This window comes from Oncorhynchus mykiss, chromosome 9, assembly GCF_013265735.2.
Source record: "Oncorhynchus mykiss isolate Arlee chromosome 9, USDA_OmykA_1.1, whole genome shotgun sequence".
NCBI lineage: Eukaryota > Metazoa > Chordata > Actinopteri > Salmoniformes > Salmonidae > Oncorhynchus > Oncorhynchus mykiss.
This window is the reverse complement of record NC_048573.1, coordinates 19,755,993-19,773,689: the sequence shown is the minus strand read 5'-3', so window position 1 is coordinate 19,773,689 and position 17,697 is coordinate 19,755,993. Positions and strand designations below refer to the sequence as shown.

The 17,697-nt window shown below is 40.7% G+C and overlaps 1 protein-coding gene and 1 non-coding gene across 3 annotated transcripts in view; both read right to left on the bottom strand.

Moving 5' to 3' along the window:
* Window positions 1-2,524, bottom strand: part of LOC110531692 (kin of IRRE-like protein 1) — a 35,677-nt gene extending 33,153 nt beyond the window's left edge. The window contains exon 1 of one of the 2 annotated variants that reach the window (XM_036987525.1): window positions 2,198-2,524. In XM_036987525.1, coding sequence (XP_036843420.1) covers window positions 2,198-2,243 — 46 coding nt within the window. In that variant the 5' untranslated portion in view covers window positions 2,244-2,524. The remainder of the gene's footprint in view (window positions 1-2,197) is intronic. The other variant, XM_036987526.1, reaches the window with a different exon arrangement.
* A 1,298-nt stretch (window positions 2,525-3,822) lies between these two features.
* On the bottom strand, window positions 3,823-3,896 carry trnar-ucu. The gene has a single exon. It is a non-coding gene; the product is annotated as a tRNA-Arg (tRNA).
* Between the last annotated feature and the right edge of the window lie 13,801 nt (window positions 3,897-17,697).

The window sequence follows — 17,697 nt, the reverse complement described above, 5'->3', positions numbered from 1 at the left end:
GGAAATGCATTCTCTGGAGAGACAGTCACACTTTACCATCTGGCAGTTCGATGGACGAATCTGGGTTTGGTGGATGACAGGAGAACACACATCATCCCAATGCATAGTGCCAACTGTAAAGTTTGGTGGAGGAGGAATAATGGTCTGGAGCTGTTTTTCATGGTTTGGGCTAGGCCCCTTAGTTCCAGTGATGGGAAATCTTAACACTTGATGACAATTCCCCCGTGCACAAAGTGAGGTCCATACAGAAATGCTTTGTTGAGATTGGTGTGGAAAAAATTGACTGGCCTGCACAGAGTCCTGACCTGAACCCCATCGAACACCTTTGGGATGAATTGGACCACCAACTGCGAGCCAAGCGTAAACGCCCAACATCAGTGCCCGACCCCACTAATGCTCTTGTGGCTGAATGGAAGCAAGTCCCCACAGCAATGTTCCAACATCTAGTGGAAAGCCTTCCTAGAAGAGTGGAGGATGTTATAACAGCAAAGGGGGGACCAACTCCATATTAATGCCAATGATTTTGGGATGGGAATGTTCGACAGGCAGGTATCCACATACTTTTGGTAATGTAGTGTATGTGCACTGATGGATTTATGAGAGAGAAAACTGGACACATCATGCATTCAGCATGTGGCAATGAGTCCAGGAGAAACATCACTGCAAAAAAACAACTGGAATTGGTATGATTGTGTGTGTGTGCGTGCATGCGTGTGTATGTGCATGTGTTAGTGTGTGTGTAACCGATGTGAAATGGCTAGCTAGTTTGCGGGGTGCGCGCTAATAGCGTTTCAATCGGTGACGTCAGTCACCGTCACTCGCTCTGAGACCTTGAAGTAGTTGTTCCCCTTGCTCCACAAGGGCCGTGGCTTTTGTGAAGGGATGGGTAACGATGCTTCGAGGGTGGCTGTTGTCGATGTGTGCAGAGGGTTCATGGTTCGAGCCCAGGTAGGGGCGAGGGGCGAGGAGAGGGACGGAAGCTATACTGTTACATATGCGATTGTGTGTGTTAGTTTGTGTGTGCGTGGGTTTGTGTATCAGCTTCATTCCATGTGTGAATGTGATGTATGTGTGTAATGACTATTCATAAGGAATACTGTTTACAGCAGCCACAACATAGGTCATTTGTGAGTTGGATTAGGCAGTGAAAAAGTAATACAATACTAACATTGAGTTTGTAGTTAATAACTAGTAGCCTAATATTGTGTATGGATGTTGAGAGAAGGACAAAGGAGTAGCTCTGGCCTATAGCAATCTAAAAAGAGACACATGGATGACATCATCCTATAGACTTTTCAAACACGCCCCCTACCTACAATATGATAAAGTGGTCGGATGGTCAGTACCTGCGCGTGCCTGCACATCCACAGCACACACACTCTCTTACTGTCACACGCACAAGGTAGACAATGAAAAGGGAGGGTTGCCTTGTGCCGTGCGCGTGAGCACGAGGAAGATGTCATCTAACAGGTAGCCTGAGAAATCACTTTACCCTTGAGCAATTGTCTCCTAGCAACTACGTTATAACAATAGCCTACCTGTCATTACTCAGATATGATATCTAGACGACATTAGGGGTATTATAGTTGCAGCTATGTTGGCCATACCTCGTCTCCAGTGTCCGTGGTATGTGTGTGTGTGTGTGTGTGTGCGTGCGTGCGTGCGTGTGTGTTATTAGGCTATACATATCACAGGCACCAATAAAATATGGCAAGCAACGTTTGAATGATTGAAGCAAGCCGTTCCCACATTCCAATATCGAGCACATTTGGTCACTTTAGACGTGCACTGTCATTCAAATCACATCCTTTCTGTCTAACATCCTATTTGAATAAAAGGCTATAGGCTACCGAATGCACAGGACTAAGGTCATATTGTGGATACTAGGTTCTTGCACCAATCAGGCCATGATCATGTTAGACACACGCACCCCATGAAATAGCCTACCACACACTGCGGCGCATGTAATGAGAAACTCATCGCCATACACTCTGAACAATTGAGCATCTACCTCTCTCTCTCTTTCTCTCTCTCTCACGCGCGCGCACACACGCACGCACACATTCACACACACACATCTGAAGCGAAACTAGAATAACTTTTCCCCTCATCAAGTTTGAAAGCCTTGGTATTGTTCGACAACATGAAACAGTGTGTCATTGATTAGGGAAGGTAACAGGGAAAACCCTAATCTTACCACGGTGAAAACTCAACGCCAAACTCAGGAGCAAAAGCCGCTGCATGGTTCAGAAGACCAGTAAGTCCGTTAGCTCAATTCTCCGTGAGGGCAGCATTAAAAATCCTAGTTGGATTCTATTCACCAGTATAGGGTAATTGTAATCCTTCCAATTAATATATGACGGTTTTCTTCGTTCTCCACCTCCCCTTACTGCTTTTTTTTGTTGCGGTTTACAACATTTCTCCGTTTTTCCTCCTTTCCCCCTTTCCGTTGTCCGCTCTTTCGTGCTCGGGCGATGGTCCGTTTACTCATTAGCGACGCATTCCTCTCTCTCTCTCTCTCTCTCTCTCTCTCTCTCTCTCTCTCTCTCTCTCCCTCTCCCTCTCTCTCCCCCCCCCCCCCCCCCACTCTCTCTCTCTCTCTCGTCAGCGCCACAGCACACTCCCCTCCTCTTTCTAGTCTGAATCTCGCGTTAGATGTTACCGCTATTAGATGTGCATTTCTTTGTCACCAGAAAACAACTAAAATACATTGTCCGTGTTTGTTGAATTTTGAATCATCATTATCTCTGTATTTTTATTTGTAAGAGAGATGGAGCAATAGGTTGTAGATCTAATGACGTGTCATGGTTATGGACGTGACTAGTTGAATCATACTGTAAAGCAAATCATTCTGCATTCATTCTGCGTGACACAACCACGTTCTGCCCCAAAAGTGACAGCATATGTTGCTTCCTTTCCCTCAATTTAATGATGAAGGCTATACAGATGTGGAGTTCACTGTCACTGCTGAGTCTGTGTAGTGGTCTATTGGGCTATTGCTCTCATGTTCCCATCCCTCGCGTTGCTTTAAAGTATAGACCAGTGTTGGAGCGCCCTCAAGTGCACTGACTCCTGAACTACTCCCCAAACAACTGGAGCAACTATTAAAATACCTTCACACGGATGCACCTCATAAAAACAACAAATTCAGCTACACTAATTTGTTCACTGAAACATTTACCGCTATAATTATGATTCCAGGCATTGCCATCATTACAGTGTTACCTTGTTTGATCCGTTATTGCAAGAGCAAAAGCCGCTGCATGGTTCAGAAGACCGAGCAGAAGACTGCTCATTCAGTAGACTGGTATTGATATATTTTTCCTAAATAAGTGGTTCATTTTCTACGATTACTCAGAGATGATTTACTTCAGGAAAAAAATATATAGGCTAGGGATGGATTGTTTGTGCGGTTAAATAAATCTGTCAATAGTATCATGGGATTTAAAAAATATATTTTTTATAATATAGGCCTAGCAAGAATTTCCTTTGATATTGTAATGCTAAATTAGTGGTCGAACATACAGTTCTATCACGTAAAGAACAAATAAAATGAAGCATAAAAATATGTACATAAGTGTTTCTTTTATATTAATTAAACGCCAGATGATACATTTATATCATTATTAGTATATATATATATATATATATATATATATTTAAGTTATGGTGTATAGAGATGTAGTGAAGTGCAGCCCTATATTTAGAATACTTATTAGAAGGATGCTTTGATTGAAATGGTGGCTGCAATTTATTATGGAACAGCATTCATTTTCTGTAATAAAAATTTCGCAGGTCTGCCGTGAAGCATCAAGAGTGGCACATCTCTGCCGGGACTCGAACCCGGAGCCTCTGGATTAGAAGTCCAGCGCGCTATTCCATTGCGCCACAGAGACTGCGGCGATAAACGTGATCCTGGTCAGGTTTAGATATTCACATCCCTCTAGGTCGACGCTTTCTGTATCTTTCTCGCATCAGCACCACCCTCCGTCGACATTTGAGTTCGATATGAGAGACCGTTAGAGGGCGCTGTAGTAAGCTCTCTCTTCAATGGACTTCATAAATGGCGATGGTGTTCATTAGTGACATGCAGAAAATGCTTTCTATTTAAGCTTTAATCAAATGCGCAGTGCAATAAGGAGATTGAAAAGCAATAGCCAATATACTGTGTGGAATATTAGATACAGTTTGCATCATTATATTTTCCTCAGAATAGCCTACTAACTAAGGGATTTTTTTTATTGTGCTGAATCTAAGGTTCCATAGCCTACTGGATATATTGTGATGATTGACAACTTTTTATCTGCTATGACTGTTCTCCCAGACAGCAGATAGCAATGTATATAAATTAAGCAATGAGGCCCGAGGATGTGAGTTATATGGTCAATAAACCATGGCTAAGGGCTGATCTTATGCATGATGCAACACAGAGTGCCTAGATACAGCCCTTAGCTGTGGTACATGTATTTTGTAAAGAGCAGCCATATTGTTGTCAGTCCGCTAGGGACCTGTTTTTAATTAATTAAGTGTGTATGTTTATTCTGTGTTACCATTTAATTAGCTAGTAAATAAATAATTAAACCAATTTGTGTAGTACTGAATCATAAGTAAGGTTCTGGTTTTTGCAGATGCAAGGAGGTTACGACTGTTCATAAGGATGATATGCTACAAGGTTATGATTAATATATTGACTGTTTATAGATGTGATTAGGTAAAGACCTTTAGTTGAATTCGGGGATGGTAACTCTTTAAAGATCCGCTCTCCTGGTGCCCCAGATCCTAATGAGTTAATTTTTACATGATTAATTTAACCGAGTAATGAATAAATATAGTTAGTTGAGTAGATAAATAACAGTCTTCAGATTTATGTTACAGTCAAGTCAAGACAATATCAAGGATTGCATCAAAAATGAATACATAAATACCATTTGAAACTGGATGAGTTGATAATTTGAATCAGCTGTGTAGTGCTATGGCAAAAACAAAAATGCACCCATTTGAGTCCCCAAGAACAGGACTGAGAACCATTCCTCTTCATTGGGACCTCTTCATCTGCAGACAGGCTTTCACAGCTTTCTGTATGTGTGGACAAAAAAAACATCACAAGAAACAGACTTCATTATACTCAAATTAGACAGCACTGAATATTATGTTACTCTTATCGCTGTCTTCACTTCTATGGACTGGAACTACACGAAAGTACCTGCCCTATACAGAATAGCTTACTCTCTCTTTTTGACAGTTGGGGCTGCTAACGTTATCCTTTCACCCTCCTCCGTGGCTGTTAGCTAGCTACCTACAAATGCATTTTTAGTTATTTTTTTACAATGATAAATACATCAAGATAGCTGGCTAATATGAAGTTAGGTAGCTGGTGATATTTCATTAACTTAGCTAGCTAGCTATACAGTATATAAAGTTAGCTAGATAGATAGCTAGCTAGCTACGTTACCAGCTAATTCAGACTTCAGTATTATCTCTTTGTTATTCTTAAATGTTGATTATTGTTCTTGGTCCCTGATTGTCCCCTAGGCCTACATGAATAATCTAAAGAAAATGAAGTGACATTATCCATTTTAAATTGTTAAAGGAAAGCCCCCCTCTATATTTTATTTTCAGCAGTTCACTGTTGATACAGTCCCAAAATGTTTTGAGAGTTAATTTCATGTAATTACCATTTCAGTTTCTCTGACTGCTTGTCAGACTGCTTGTAATTTGTGATGAAAGGAATAAAATAGCCTATACAAAGGAATTTATGCTATCCATGTAGCTACTTTAAATTTAGGCACAGATCCAAACCCAGAGTCTAATAATACATGCAAATTCTACAGAATCTCATTCCTGTCACCACCTCACAGGGAAGTAACCTTTAGGAAGAAACCAGGAAATACATGCCAGAGAATTCCCTTCTGATAGGCTACCCTTGTGACTACGTTTAGCATGAATATACCTCCATATTATCTGGATATGCAGTAGGCTACAGCTCAACATTTCTAAGGCCAACCCCTTGTCATATATGTAGGTTTAGATATTCAAAAAAATGGGTTAGGCACTTGTCTTTTATTCAGATTGGGAGTGGAAGCCAAGTTGTATTCACTCTTCCTCTGACCAGTCTGTTTAGCTAACATTCCACTCATTTTACTCCGTGTCATATGTCAAAGATGTTTCTCAATGGCAAAGAGTACAAGGAGTGGAATGTTAGCTAAACAGACTAGTACCCAGGCTGCCACTGACATAGGCTCATATTTGATCTTTGACCTGCATGTCCTAAACTCGAGGACTGGGAACGACCTTCGCATACTCTTCTGGTTCCTCTGTTTTAATTAGGACAGACTCAACAATGCCAAGGCTCTGTTGTGGTTCACAAATCAGTGTCACTGTAGTAACCCAAATGCAGAGTAGGGATGAATAATTTCCAGAAAATCTACCACGTTTCAATACTGGGAATAATTCATATTTATTCCCGAGAGTCCCGGGAAATACTACAAAAATCAGAAATGTCCATTTAAAGCATTTAAACCAAGATATGGTCCCGATGCCAGGGTTCTCCCCCCAAAAGATTGTTGCTGCCCCATATTGCCTGTTTGGCTGCGGAACTAGTGAAAGTGATATTTAGTAATGATAGTGTAACTTTGATCGTCAATAGCATAGTTGTGAATTGCGAACCAGGCCGTTATTAAATTCTGATCGTTACCATGTTCCTCAATTCATTCAGCACATTTCAGCGGTAGGCCTTGGCTATCTCGACACAGAAGCGCGCTCCAGGACGCACAGAGAGCACCCCGAGTAGGCTACATCGTTGTCGAATCATACAAACTTTTTTAACGGCAGTCAAACAAAAGTCAAAATGAACAAAGTTGCTAAACTTGATAGATAACCTCCAACGAATGACAGAAAACTTTGTTCATTCCATTGTTTTTAAACTGGACATGGTTCTACAGAAGTTCCACCAGTTGAAAAAGCTAAGTAGTAACATGATGGCGATGCCATCAAATTGCAGTCACCGTAGTCATAATATGCAGGAGAACTATTATGGAGGCAGATCCCTGCCAAAAGGTTGCATGTATGTATTGTTAGGATCGTAAGAAAAGCCATGCGTGAAACATTAAACGTTAAAAAAAAAAGATCACTAAACGTACAAACCCTTTGATACGACTATGAATTCACATTTACACGTTCGGTTTTTACTTTACGTCTCCCTTTACTTGGTTACAGACATTTTTTTATGAGTACAAACTTTTGTTAGTAATGTGGCATCTGCAAAGGACATGAACTGAATTTAGCTTGTCGAACTTAGCTCGTCAATGAAGCAACTATAGCCCAGACGTTTGAGTTTCTTTGCAGCTAACATTACCGGTTTCATTTCCAAAATAAAAGTATTGAGCTTGTTTTAGAACTGCATTCAATAACGACGTCATACCAGTAGATTATGTAGTGTAGGTTTGGGACTGAGAATGATAAAGACATAGAAGAGCCCTGTCTAGAATAACCGCCTGAGCTGCAAAATAGGAAGTAAATATTATTTATGCTAGGCCTATTCCTCTATCTAAATATGTCATTTATAGACGCGTGGGGCTAGTGTGGTGATCATGTAACCTAATGAATCACACTTTTTCCAGTTTTTGGGAGCTTGTAGGCCTAATATTAGCCATTTTGACTGTTGTATTAGGGTATTTCCTCTTCTGTAGACTTGTTATAGCAATTTGCGTTGCACAACGTCATCGTGCAGAGGCTATATCCATATCAATAAATGTGACAAAACAAAATATTGATTACGTCTTGGCTATACCCTGTCCTGAGCAAAATAGCCAAGGGGTCCCAAATGGTCAAGACTACCTATAGCCTATTCTTATTGCCAGATCTGTTTTCCCTATCAGCCACTGCACATGCTTCTTCAACTATTTTGTTTAAAATTTATTTAGAGGCTATATTTAGAGGCCTGTGAGCTAGGGTCTCTTTTTATGGGGAGCCCTATAATAAACACAGTTATAAAACACAAATATAGTTCTAAAATTATTCCGCAAGACACCAGTACCCAAAATGATAGCCTAAATTCCTAAATTGCAATTGCCCATAAGTTGAAGGCATATTTTTTATTTGGATAGGCCTAAATTAAACATTGAATTATTAAAGTGATAGGCAAAATAACTTTGGAGAATTTAGATACATTTCAATAAACCAACGCATAAGACTGTTCTATCCTCTTTGATTTATTTCCTATTGCAACTCAGACTGAACTGAATGAAGGATGAATTAAATGTTGAAATATGTGGGAATGACAAGTTGCATGCATCATGCATGCTCTGCACTTTACTTGGCTAGTAGGCAAATAGGCCTACATTAGGGTACAATGACTGACTACATGACTCCAGAAGGGTATCTTCTGAGGCTGAGGGGTGCTCTTCTGAAGGCTCATGGTGCTATGGTGTTGCATGGACATCACAAGCTCTTCAACTGGGCAGCAGTGTCGCGATGGAGGGAATAGCCTATACGGAGACTACCTAAGACCACTGCAACATAGTTATTCTAACGTGTGGGAAAGCTAATGACCGATTTAGCCTATGTTTAACCTCTCCCCTTGTTCATTTCAAAGTCCATATGTTCATGACCCGTTTCATATAAATCATGTCAAATTATTTAAAATTCATATGAACCCCTCCTACAAGAATATGCTTTGGCAGGGTTTTGACTGATATAAAAAATATTTTGAGTGGCAAAGATTCAATTACAGTTTTTCTCAATTGCTAAAACACTAAAACCCATTGGCTGAACAAAGTTCTCAGTTGCCTGGACTCATTTAGCTAATTATGCAGTCTGACCATTTTCCTGTCAAAATGTTTGGGTGTCAGCGAAAATGAATGGAGTAAAAAGTACATTTTCTTTAGGAATGTAGTTTCGTAAAAGTAAAAGTTGGCAAAAATATAAATAGTAAAATAAAGTACAGATACCCCCCAAAAATATTTAAGTAGTACTTTACAGTATTTTTACTTAAGTACTTTACACCACTGCTGCCTGGCCTTTCAACCTATCTCATTGTAGAGCTAGAGGAGTTAGAGCCCTGTCTATGTTGATGGATAAGATGAGAGCACCCCTCCAGCTTGGATGGAGTCCGTCACTCCTCAGCAGGCCGGGCTTGGTCCTGTTTGTCCCAGAAAGACGGACAGTTATCTACAAATTCTATATTTTGGGAGGGGCAGAAAACAGTGTTCAACCTGCGTTTGAGTCTGATGTAGAGCTCATCATTCCCCCTAACTGGGAGGGGGCCAGAGACAATTACTCGATGCCAACACGTTTCTAGTTAAGTTACACGCTGAAGTTATGTTGCGCTTGGTGACCTCTGAATGTTTCGTCCTAACATCGTTGGTGCCGACAAGGATAACAATATCCCTATATAGTGGCGACACATAATTCAGGGCACCAGGGCACTCATTGTCTTAATAAATCAAAATTACGGATTGCCTCTCATCCACTCGTGAGATGAGAGGCAATCCCCTTATGCCATAGTTTGTCAGTAGAAAACAGATTTGTTTAAGCAAGTCAGACAAAAAACAGCCATGTTTTTTTAAAAGGCAGTAAATGAGGCTGAATTAATTGTTTCGCAGCCAGACAAGGCTCCGCTGATAGCCAGGTGTAGCGGTGGTAAGGATTCACTCCATGGTGCTGAAAAGAAAGCTCTGCTGTTGGGAAAGCTTTATGTAGGCCCTAACAGTTTGTGGACACCATTTGTCACCGTTATAGTGCAATGAATGTATTGTTTTGTGTTGTGTAGTGGCTTAGCTGGCATGCATAAAAATAAAAAAATACATAGTTTGCCCCACCAACATGAGTAAAAGTCTAAAAGTATTTGGTTTTAAATATACTTAAGTATCAAAAGTAAATGTGATTGCTAAAATATAATTAAGTATCAAATACTTTCAAATTCTTCATATTAAGCAAACCAGAAGGCACAATTTTCTTGTTTTTTAAATTTATGGATAGCCAGGGCCACACTCCCAACACTCAGACACCATTTACAAATAAGCATTTGTGTTTAGTGAGTCTGCCAGATCAGGGGCAGTAGAGATGACCAGGAATGTTCTCTTGATAAGAGTGTGAATTGGACTATTTTCCTGTCCTGCTAAGCATTCAAAATGTAAAAGTACTTTTGGGGTGTCAGGGAAAATGTATCTGGTAAAAAGTACATCATTTTCTTTTGGAATGTATTGAAGTAAAAGTAAAAGTTGTCAAAAAATATAAATAGTAAAGTAAAGTACAGATACTTAAAAAAATGATTTACTGTAAATCTTTTAGATTAGCCTTTACGTCAGGAGTCCTGCCCCCTTGTAAACAATGTATGATCGCTGGATGATTATTTAAAATCTAATTTTGAGGGTAATAGATACGCCAACGACTTGGGTTTTCAATTTGTCAGAGCTAATGGTGGAAGGCTTCAGCGACTCAGACCCTGTAACGGGTGGAGAGGTCTGAGAATGCTCGGCCTCTTACTCGTTGCTTATTAATGGGGAGAACTGGTTCAAAGTTTTTGTTGGCTGAATGAGCGACGCCAGTTGAGCATGCCGGCAGCCGTTCTTTCCAGAAGCATTGAGAAAATAACCTGGCTGTGTGGATTGTACGGGAGGATTTATATTACTATCTGTACTTACTGGTGGCACAGACGCTTTGTCATCCTTTCCTACTTTTAAATTTCCCTTGCCTAACGATTGCACCCGAAGCTGGGCTTGCAACTCGTCTGTCCTCTCCATAAGGCGATAGTTTATGGAGCCAGATACCTGCCAAAAGGTTGAACATATGTATCGTTAGGCTAGTAAGAAAAGCCATGCGTGAAACATGGAACATAAATGTAAACAATTACGGACTTATATTTTAGCCTTGAACAAATATCGTGTTGCAATTCTGACTTAAAATGATACCTTACAGAGTTTTGGCAGTTTCATCTCATCAACAAACAAAAACACGTACAACAAACGGCCTGTGAGAAGTGCTACCCGAACAAGCATAACACAGTATAAAAAAAACGGAAGTCAGGCAAACTGGAAAGAGGTATCCTGCATGTTTCCAAGTTAAAAGTGTCCATTTTCTTTTACTCCTCAGTTGAGTTTACTTCACATTTAGGTAGCTAATGTCATGGATTTGTTTGCCAGCGCAAGTCTAGATAGCACGAGCTATATTATGCCTACAACAGTGAAGTTTCAGTGCGCTAGGTGTATCTCTACAGCATGGGCATATCTCTAAGTGACGTGGACATCCCCATGCATGCACCTTATCAAAATATGACTAATTCAGTATTGCACCATCCCATTCTCTGGGCTCTGTCTGCAATCATAATCAGTATTATATACCAGGAATAATGAAACATATAATAATAATAGATATTTGGTGAATCCAGTGGTGATTTTAGCATGAAAATGTGGGGCAAAAAAGAAAACACGTGGGACGCTTGCCAGCAAAGTCACTACACAGCACAACATTAAACAATACATTAATTGCACTAAAACAGTGACAAACAGTGCCCACAAACTAATGGGCCTACATAAAGCTGTTCCAACAGCAGAGTCCCAAAAGCAGTCCCAACATCTTACCACTGCTACACCTGGCTATCAGCGGAGCCTTGACTGGCAGTGAAACAGTTAATTCAGCCTCATTTACTGCCTTTAAAAAAACATAGCTGATATGGCTGACTTGCTTAAACAAATGTGGTTTCTAATGACAGTTGAGATGTACAAACTATGGCATAAGGGGACGACAAGCGGATAAGAGGCAATCCGAAATGTCGATTTAGACATTAATGAGCAAGCTAGGACGGATGTAGTTAATATAACTATTTGTTCAGCACTTTTGAAATGTACAGCGACAGAATTCAGAACATGTGTCGTTCTTACAGTGTTCTCCCTGTATACCAAGTCAGAACCATAGGATAAATAAAGGGGGCATATAAGCAGACAATGAAAGCTCTTACAATATTCAATGATTACACCTGCATTTTGGAGCTTCCTTACTAAAGAAAACAAAAAAGAGACCATGTTTGTATGGGGCTTTATTAACTCAATGATATATATATATATATATTTACGTTGTTTGCAACCTGATATGTGATACGAATTATTGCCAAAATAACATGCAAACAGGCATGCCCCAAACATTTTGGGGCAAAAAATGTGGGGCTCAAAACAAGAATTTGCCCTGAATGACGGCTTGCCACCGGGTGGATCTATTACAGTTTTTCTCAATTACTAAACCACAATTTCTGAAACCTTGCTCCATTTCCTGAAAACATTACACACAAAACTTCATCTTCAAGCACTATTTACATAACCTCTGACTCCTCTTGCAAAATGAAACATTCGCCTCAAAACAGTTTTACCTGTGTTCAAAGTCAAACACTGCTCTCATATCATAAACAAAGTGATAAAAATTATATACACTCTCAAGCAGTCAGTAAACAATACACCGAAAAATAGAAAACACATTGTTCAAAACATACAGTGCCTTGCGAAAGTATTCGGCCCCCTTGAACTTTGCGACCTTTTGCCACATTTCAGGCTTCAAACATAAAGATATAAAACTGTATTTTTTTGTGAAGAATCAACAACAAGTGGGACACAATCATGAAGTGGAACAACATTTATTGGATATTTCAAACTTTTTGAACAAATCAAAAACTGAAAAATTGGGCGTGCAAAATTATTCAGCCCCCTTATGTTAATACTTTGTAGCGCCACCTTTTGCTGCGATTACAGCTGTAAGTCGCTTGGGGTATGTCTCTATCAGTTTTGCACATCGAGAGACTGACATTTTTTCCCATTCCTCCTTGCAAAACAGCTCGAGCTCAGTGAGGTTGGATGGAGAGCATTTGTGAACAGCAGTTTTCAGTTCTTTCCATAGATTCTCGATTGGATTCAGGTCTGGACTTTGACTTGGCCATTCTAACACCTGGATATGTTTATTTTTGAACCATTCCATTGTAGATTTTGCTTTATGTTTTGGATCATTGTCTTGTTGGAAGACAAATCTCCGTCCCAGTCTCAGGTCTTTTGCAGACTCCATCAGGTTTTCTTCCAGAATGATCCTGTATTTGGCTCCATCCATCTTCCCATCAATTTTAACCATCTTCCCTGTCCCTGCTGAAGAAAAGCAGGCCCAAACCATGATGCTGCCACCACCATGTTTGACAGTGGGGATGGTGTGTTCTTTTTCGCCAAACATAACGTTTTTGGTTTCATCTGACCAGAGCACCTTCTTCCACATGTTTGGTGTGTCTCCCAGGTGGCTTGTGGCAAACTTTAAACAACACTTTTTATGGATATCTTTAAGAAATGGCTTTCTTCTTGCCACTCTTCCATAAAGGCCAGATTTGTGCAATATACGACTGATTGTTGTCCTATGGACAGAGTCTCCCACCTCAGCTGTGGATCTCTGCAGTTCATCCAGAGTGATCATGGGCCTCTTGGCTGCATCTCTGATCAGTCTTCTCCTTGTATGAGCTGCAAGTTTAGAGGGACGGCCAGGTCTTGGTAGATTTGCAGTGGTCTGATACTCCTTCCATTTCAATATTATCGCTTGCACAGTGCTCCTTGGGATGTTTAAAGCTTGGGAAATCTTTTTGTATCCAAATCCGGCTTTAAACTTCTTCACAACAGTATCTCGGACCTGCCTGGTGTGTTCCTTGTTCTTCATGATGCTCTCTACGCTTTTAACGGACCTCTGAGACTATCACAGTGCAGGTGCATTTATACGGAGACTTGATTACACACAGGTGGATTGTATATATCATCATTAGTCATTTAGGTCAACATTGGATCATTCAGAGATCCTCACTGAACTTCTGGAGAGTGTTTGCTGCACTGAAAGTAAAGGGGCTGAATAATTTTGCACGCCCAATTCTTCAGTTTTTGATTTTCGTTAAAAAAGTTTGAAATATCCAATAAATGTTGTTCCACTTCATGATTGTGTCCCACTTGTTGTTGATTCTTCACAAAAAAATACAGTTTTATATCTTTATGTTTGAAGCCTGAAATGTGGCAAAAGGTCGCAAAGTTCAAGGGGGCCGAATACTTTCGCAAGGCACTGTACAATTCTCAGGGCGAAGTACATTTTTAATCTAAAAAATATTCATATTTTTCCGTCATTGTCTTTTGATGAACGAAAACATGTTCTATCATAGTAGCTCAAAATTGATCAGAAATTACTACTCTGCTTTACTCTTTGCAATTTTGTTTTTTGTTCATCCTCCTCCTTGTATCCCTATTTCTACAGTACTGTACCCTGCATCTCACAAACTTGTCCTTTGTCTCTGTGATACTGTAATTCTTGTTCTTTGTTGATATGAACCTGCAACCAGTCAAAATCTATTGAGCAGTCAGTACTGTTAATAAATGGAAAGCACAAAGTTCAGGGCCATACAATTTGTCCATTGTACAGTATACAGCCTACAATGCACTGTACTACAGTACACAATACTAAAAGGGACAAAAAAGCAAAGGAGTAAACATGTGATCAATGTGCCAGGCCAGAGCACTTCGTCGACATCACAAGCAATATTGTCCCTCCTGAGGCAACGGGGGAAGAAGTATCCAGCCCTGACAAGATTCCTCACCTATATCACCACACGCTAAATCCATGGCTTGCAGCAGATTTACTCTGGTGTAGGGTTGTCTATCATACACTTTCCACATCCAAGAGGAGAAAAACTCCTCAATCGGATTCAGGAAAGGGGAGTATGGAGGGAGGTACAAGTTCATAAACTGCCCATTGATGTTAAACCATTCCCTTACCTGAGCAGCTCGGTGGAAACTGACATTGTCCCACACTATCACATAGGTGGGAATGGGATTCTCATTTAGCTCTTGACCCTGCTGCTCTTGAACCTGCTGCTCAAATAAAATATATCTTAGATTGGCAATAAATCTTAGAAGGTGCTGGGTGTTATATGGCCCGAGTGTAACATGGTGATGTAGAACACCATGGTTGCTGATAGCAGCACAGATTGTGACATCGCCACCTCGTTGACCAGGGACTTCAACAATGGCCCGCTGTCCAATCATGTTTCGGCCTCTCCTTCTCCTCTTCGTTAGATTGAAGCCTGCTTCATCGACAAAGATGAACTCATGGGGTCTGTCCAAGGATTCCAAGTCAAATATTGTCTGTGTAGAAATACAACATACTGTATGTAGGATTTTGTAAGTCGTACAGAGACAGTGCTATACTGTAGAGTACAATTAGGCTTCTGATTGACATACATTGTATGTACTGAAAAGTAATGTCATTCACATAGTATGTGTTAGTACTGTAGACAATCTGGATTACAGTAAATGTTAGGCCTCCTGGGCTGTATACAGCGTTCCTCACTGAGTTCCCTGAATTCCTATTGGACATTGTAGTCAGTGCAGATAATATTCACATGTTTGGTGACTTCAATATTCACATGGAAATGTCCACAGACCCATTCCAAAAGGCATTCGGAGCCATCATAAACTTAGTGGGTTTTGTCCAACATGTTTCTGGACCTAAGTATTGCGACAGTCACACCCTGGATATAGTTTTGTCCTGCATAATAAATATTTTGGATCTGTCGTACAACAATCTTATTTTGTTTTCAGACCCCAACCAAGGATTATCAAAAGCTGCGCTATAAAAACTCGAACAACCCAAAAATTCCTATATGCCCTGCCAGACTCCCTCCACCTACCCAAGGACGTCAGTACAAAAATCAGTTAACCACCTAACTGAGGCTCCACATTTAACCTTGCGTAATACCCTTAATACAGTCGCATCCCTAAAAACAAAAAACAGTTGTCACAAGAAATTAGCTCACTGGTATACAGACAATACCCAAGCCTTGAAGCAAGCTCGCAGAAAATGGGCACGGAAATGACGCTCCATCAAACTGGAAGTCTTCGACTAGCTTGGAAAGACAGTGCCGTGCAATATCAAAGAACCTGCTCGATCAGCCTAATTTTCCAACCTAATTGAGGAGAATAAGAATAATCCAAAATGTATTTTTGCTAGTGTTTCAAAGCTAAATAAAAAGCAGCATTCCCCAAGAGAGGATGGCTTCACTTCAGCAGTGAGCAATTCATGAACTTCTTCGACGAAAAGATCATGATCATTAAAAAACAAATTACGCTCCCGGGTGGCGCAGTGGTTGAGGGTGCTGTACTGCAGTGCCAGCTGTGCCACCAGAGACTCTGGGTTCGCACCCAGGCTCTGTCGCAACCGGGAGGTCCGTGGGGCGACGCACAATTGGCCTAGTGTCGTCCAGGTTAAAAAGAAAATTACACACTCCTCTTTGAATCTGTGTATTCCTCCAAAGCTCAGTTGTCCTGAGTCTGCACAGAACTGCTAGGATCAATGGAGACACTCAAGGTTTTTAATCCTGTATCTCTCGACACATTCACAAAAATAGTCATGGCCTCTAAACCTTCCAGCTACATACTGGACACTATTCCAACTAAATTACTGAAAGAGCTGCTTCCTGTGCTTGGCTGTCCTATGTTGAACATAATAAACGGCTCTCTATCCTCCGGATGTGTACCAAACTCACTAAAAGTGGCAGTAGTAAAGCCTTTCTTGAAAAAGCCAAACCTTGACCCGGAAAATGTAAAAAACTATCGGCCTATATCGAATCTCCCATTCCTCCCAATTTATTTTGAAGAAGCTGTTGCGCAGCAACTCACTGCCTTCCTGAAGACAAATAATGTATACGAAATGCTTCAGTCTGGTTTTAGACCCCATCACTGTACTGAGACTGCACTCGTGAAGGTGACAAATTACCTTTTAATGGCTTCAGACCAAGGCTCTACCTCTGTCCTTGTTCTCCTAGATCTTAGTGCCACTTTTGACACCATCGATCGCCACATTATTTTGGAGAGATTGGAAACCCTAATTGGACTACACCAGTGGCACTCATTGTGCAGCCTGCATGCATGCATTTTCCATTCATAATACATAACAATGATACAATGTAAATTCAATGCGTTTAATGCAAGCCTGAATCACAGTGTTCCCTGAACCCCCCCATCTCAGCCTCCGTATCTATGGTGCAATAGTCTATGTATCGGGGGGCTAGGGTCAGTCTGTTATATCTGGTGTAATTCTCCTGTCTTATCTGGTGTCCCGTGTGAACTTAAATATGCTCCCTCTAATTCTCTCTATCCCACTCCTCCCGGAGGACCATGCCTCAGGACTACCTGGTCTGATGACTCCTGGCTGTCCCCAGTCCATCTGGTCTTGCTGCTGCTCCAGTTTCAACTGTTCTGCCTATGGAACTCTGATATGTTCACCGGACATGCTACCTTGTCCCGGACCTGCTGTTTTCGACTCTCTCTCTCTTTCTACTGCACCTGCTGTCTCGACCTCTAAATGCTCGGCTATGAAAAGCCAACTGACATTTGCTCCTGAGGTGCTGGCTTGGTTCCTCTCTAGGTTTCTTCCTAGGTTCCTGCCTTTCTAGGGATTTTTCCTATCCACTGTACTTCTACATCTGCATTGCTTGCTGTTCGGGATTTTAGTCTGGGTTTCTGTATAAGCACTTTGTGACATCTGGTGATGTTAAAGGGGCTTTATAAATACATTTGATTGAGTGATAATTGGTAAAAATCAAGTTGATGATTTTACAGACATGAAAAACAGGGAGATGAAGAGAGGAAATGGTTTAAATATCAAGGTATTGTCGTGGAAATTACCACTAAGGACTCCAAG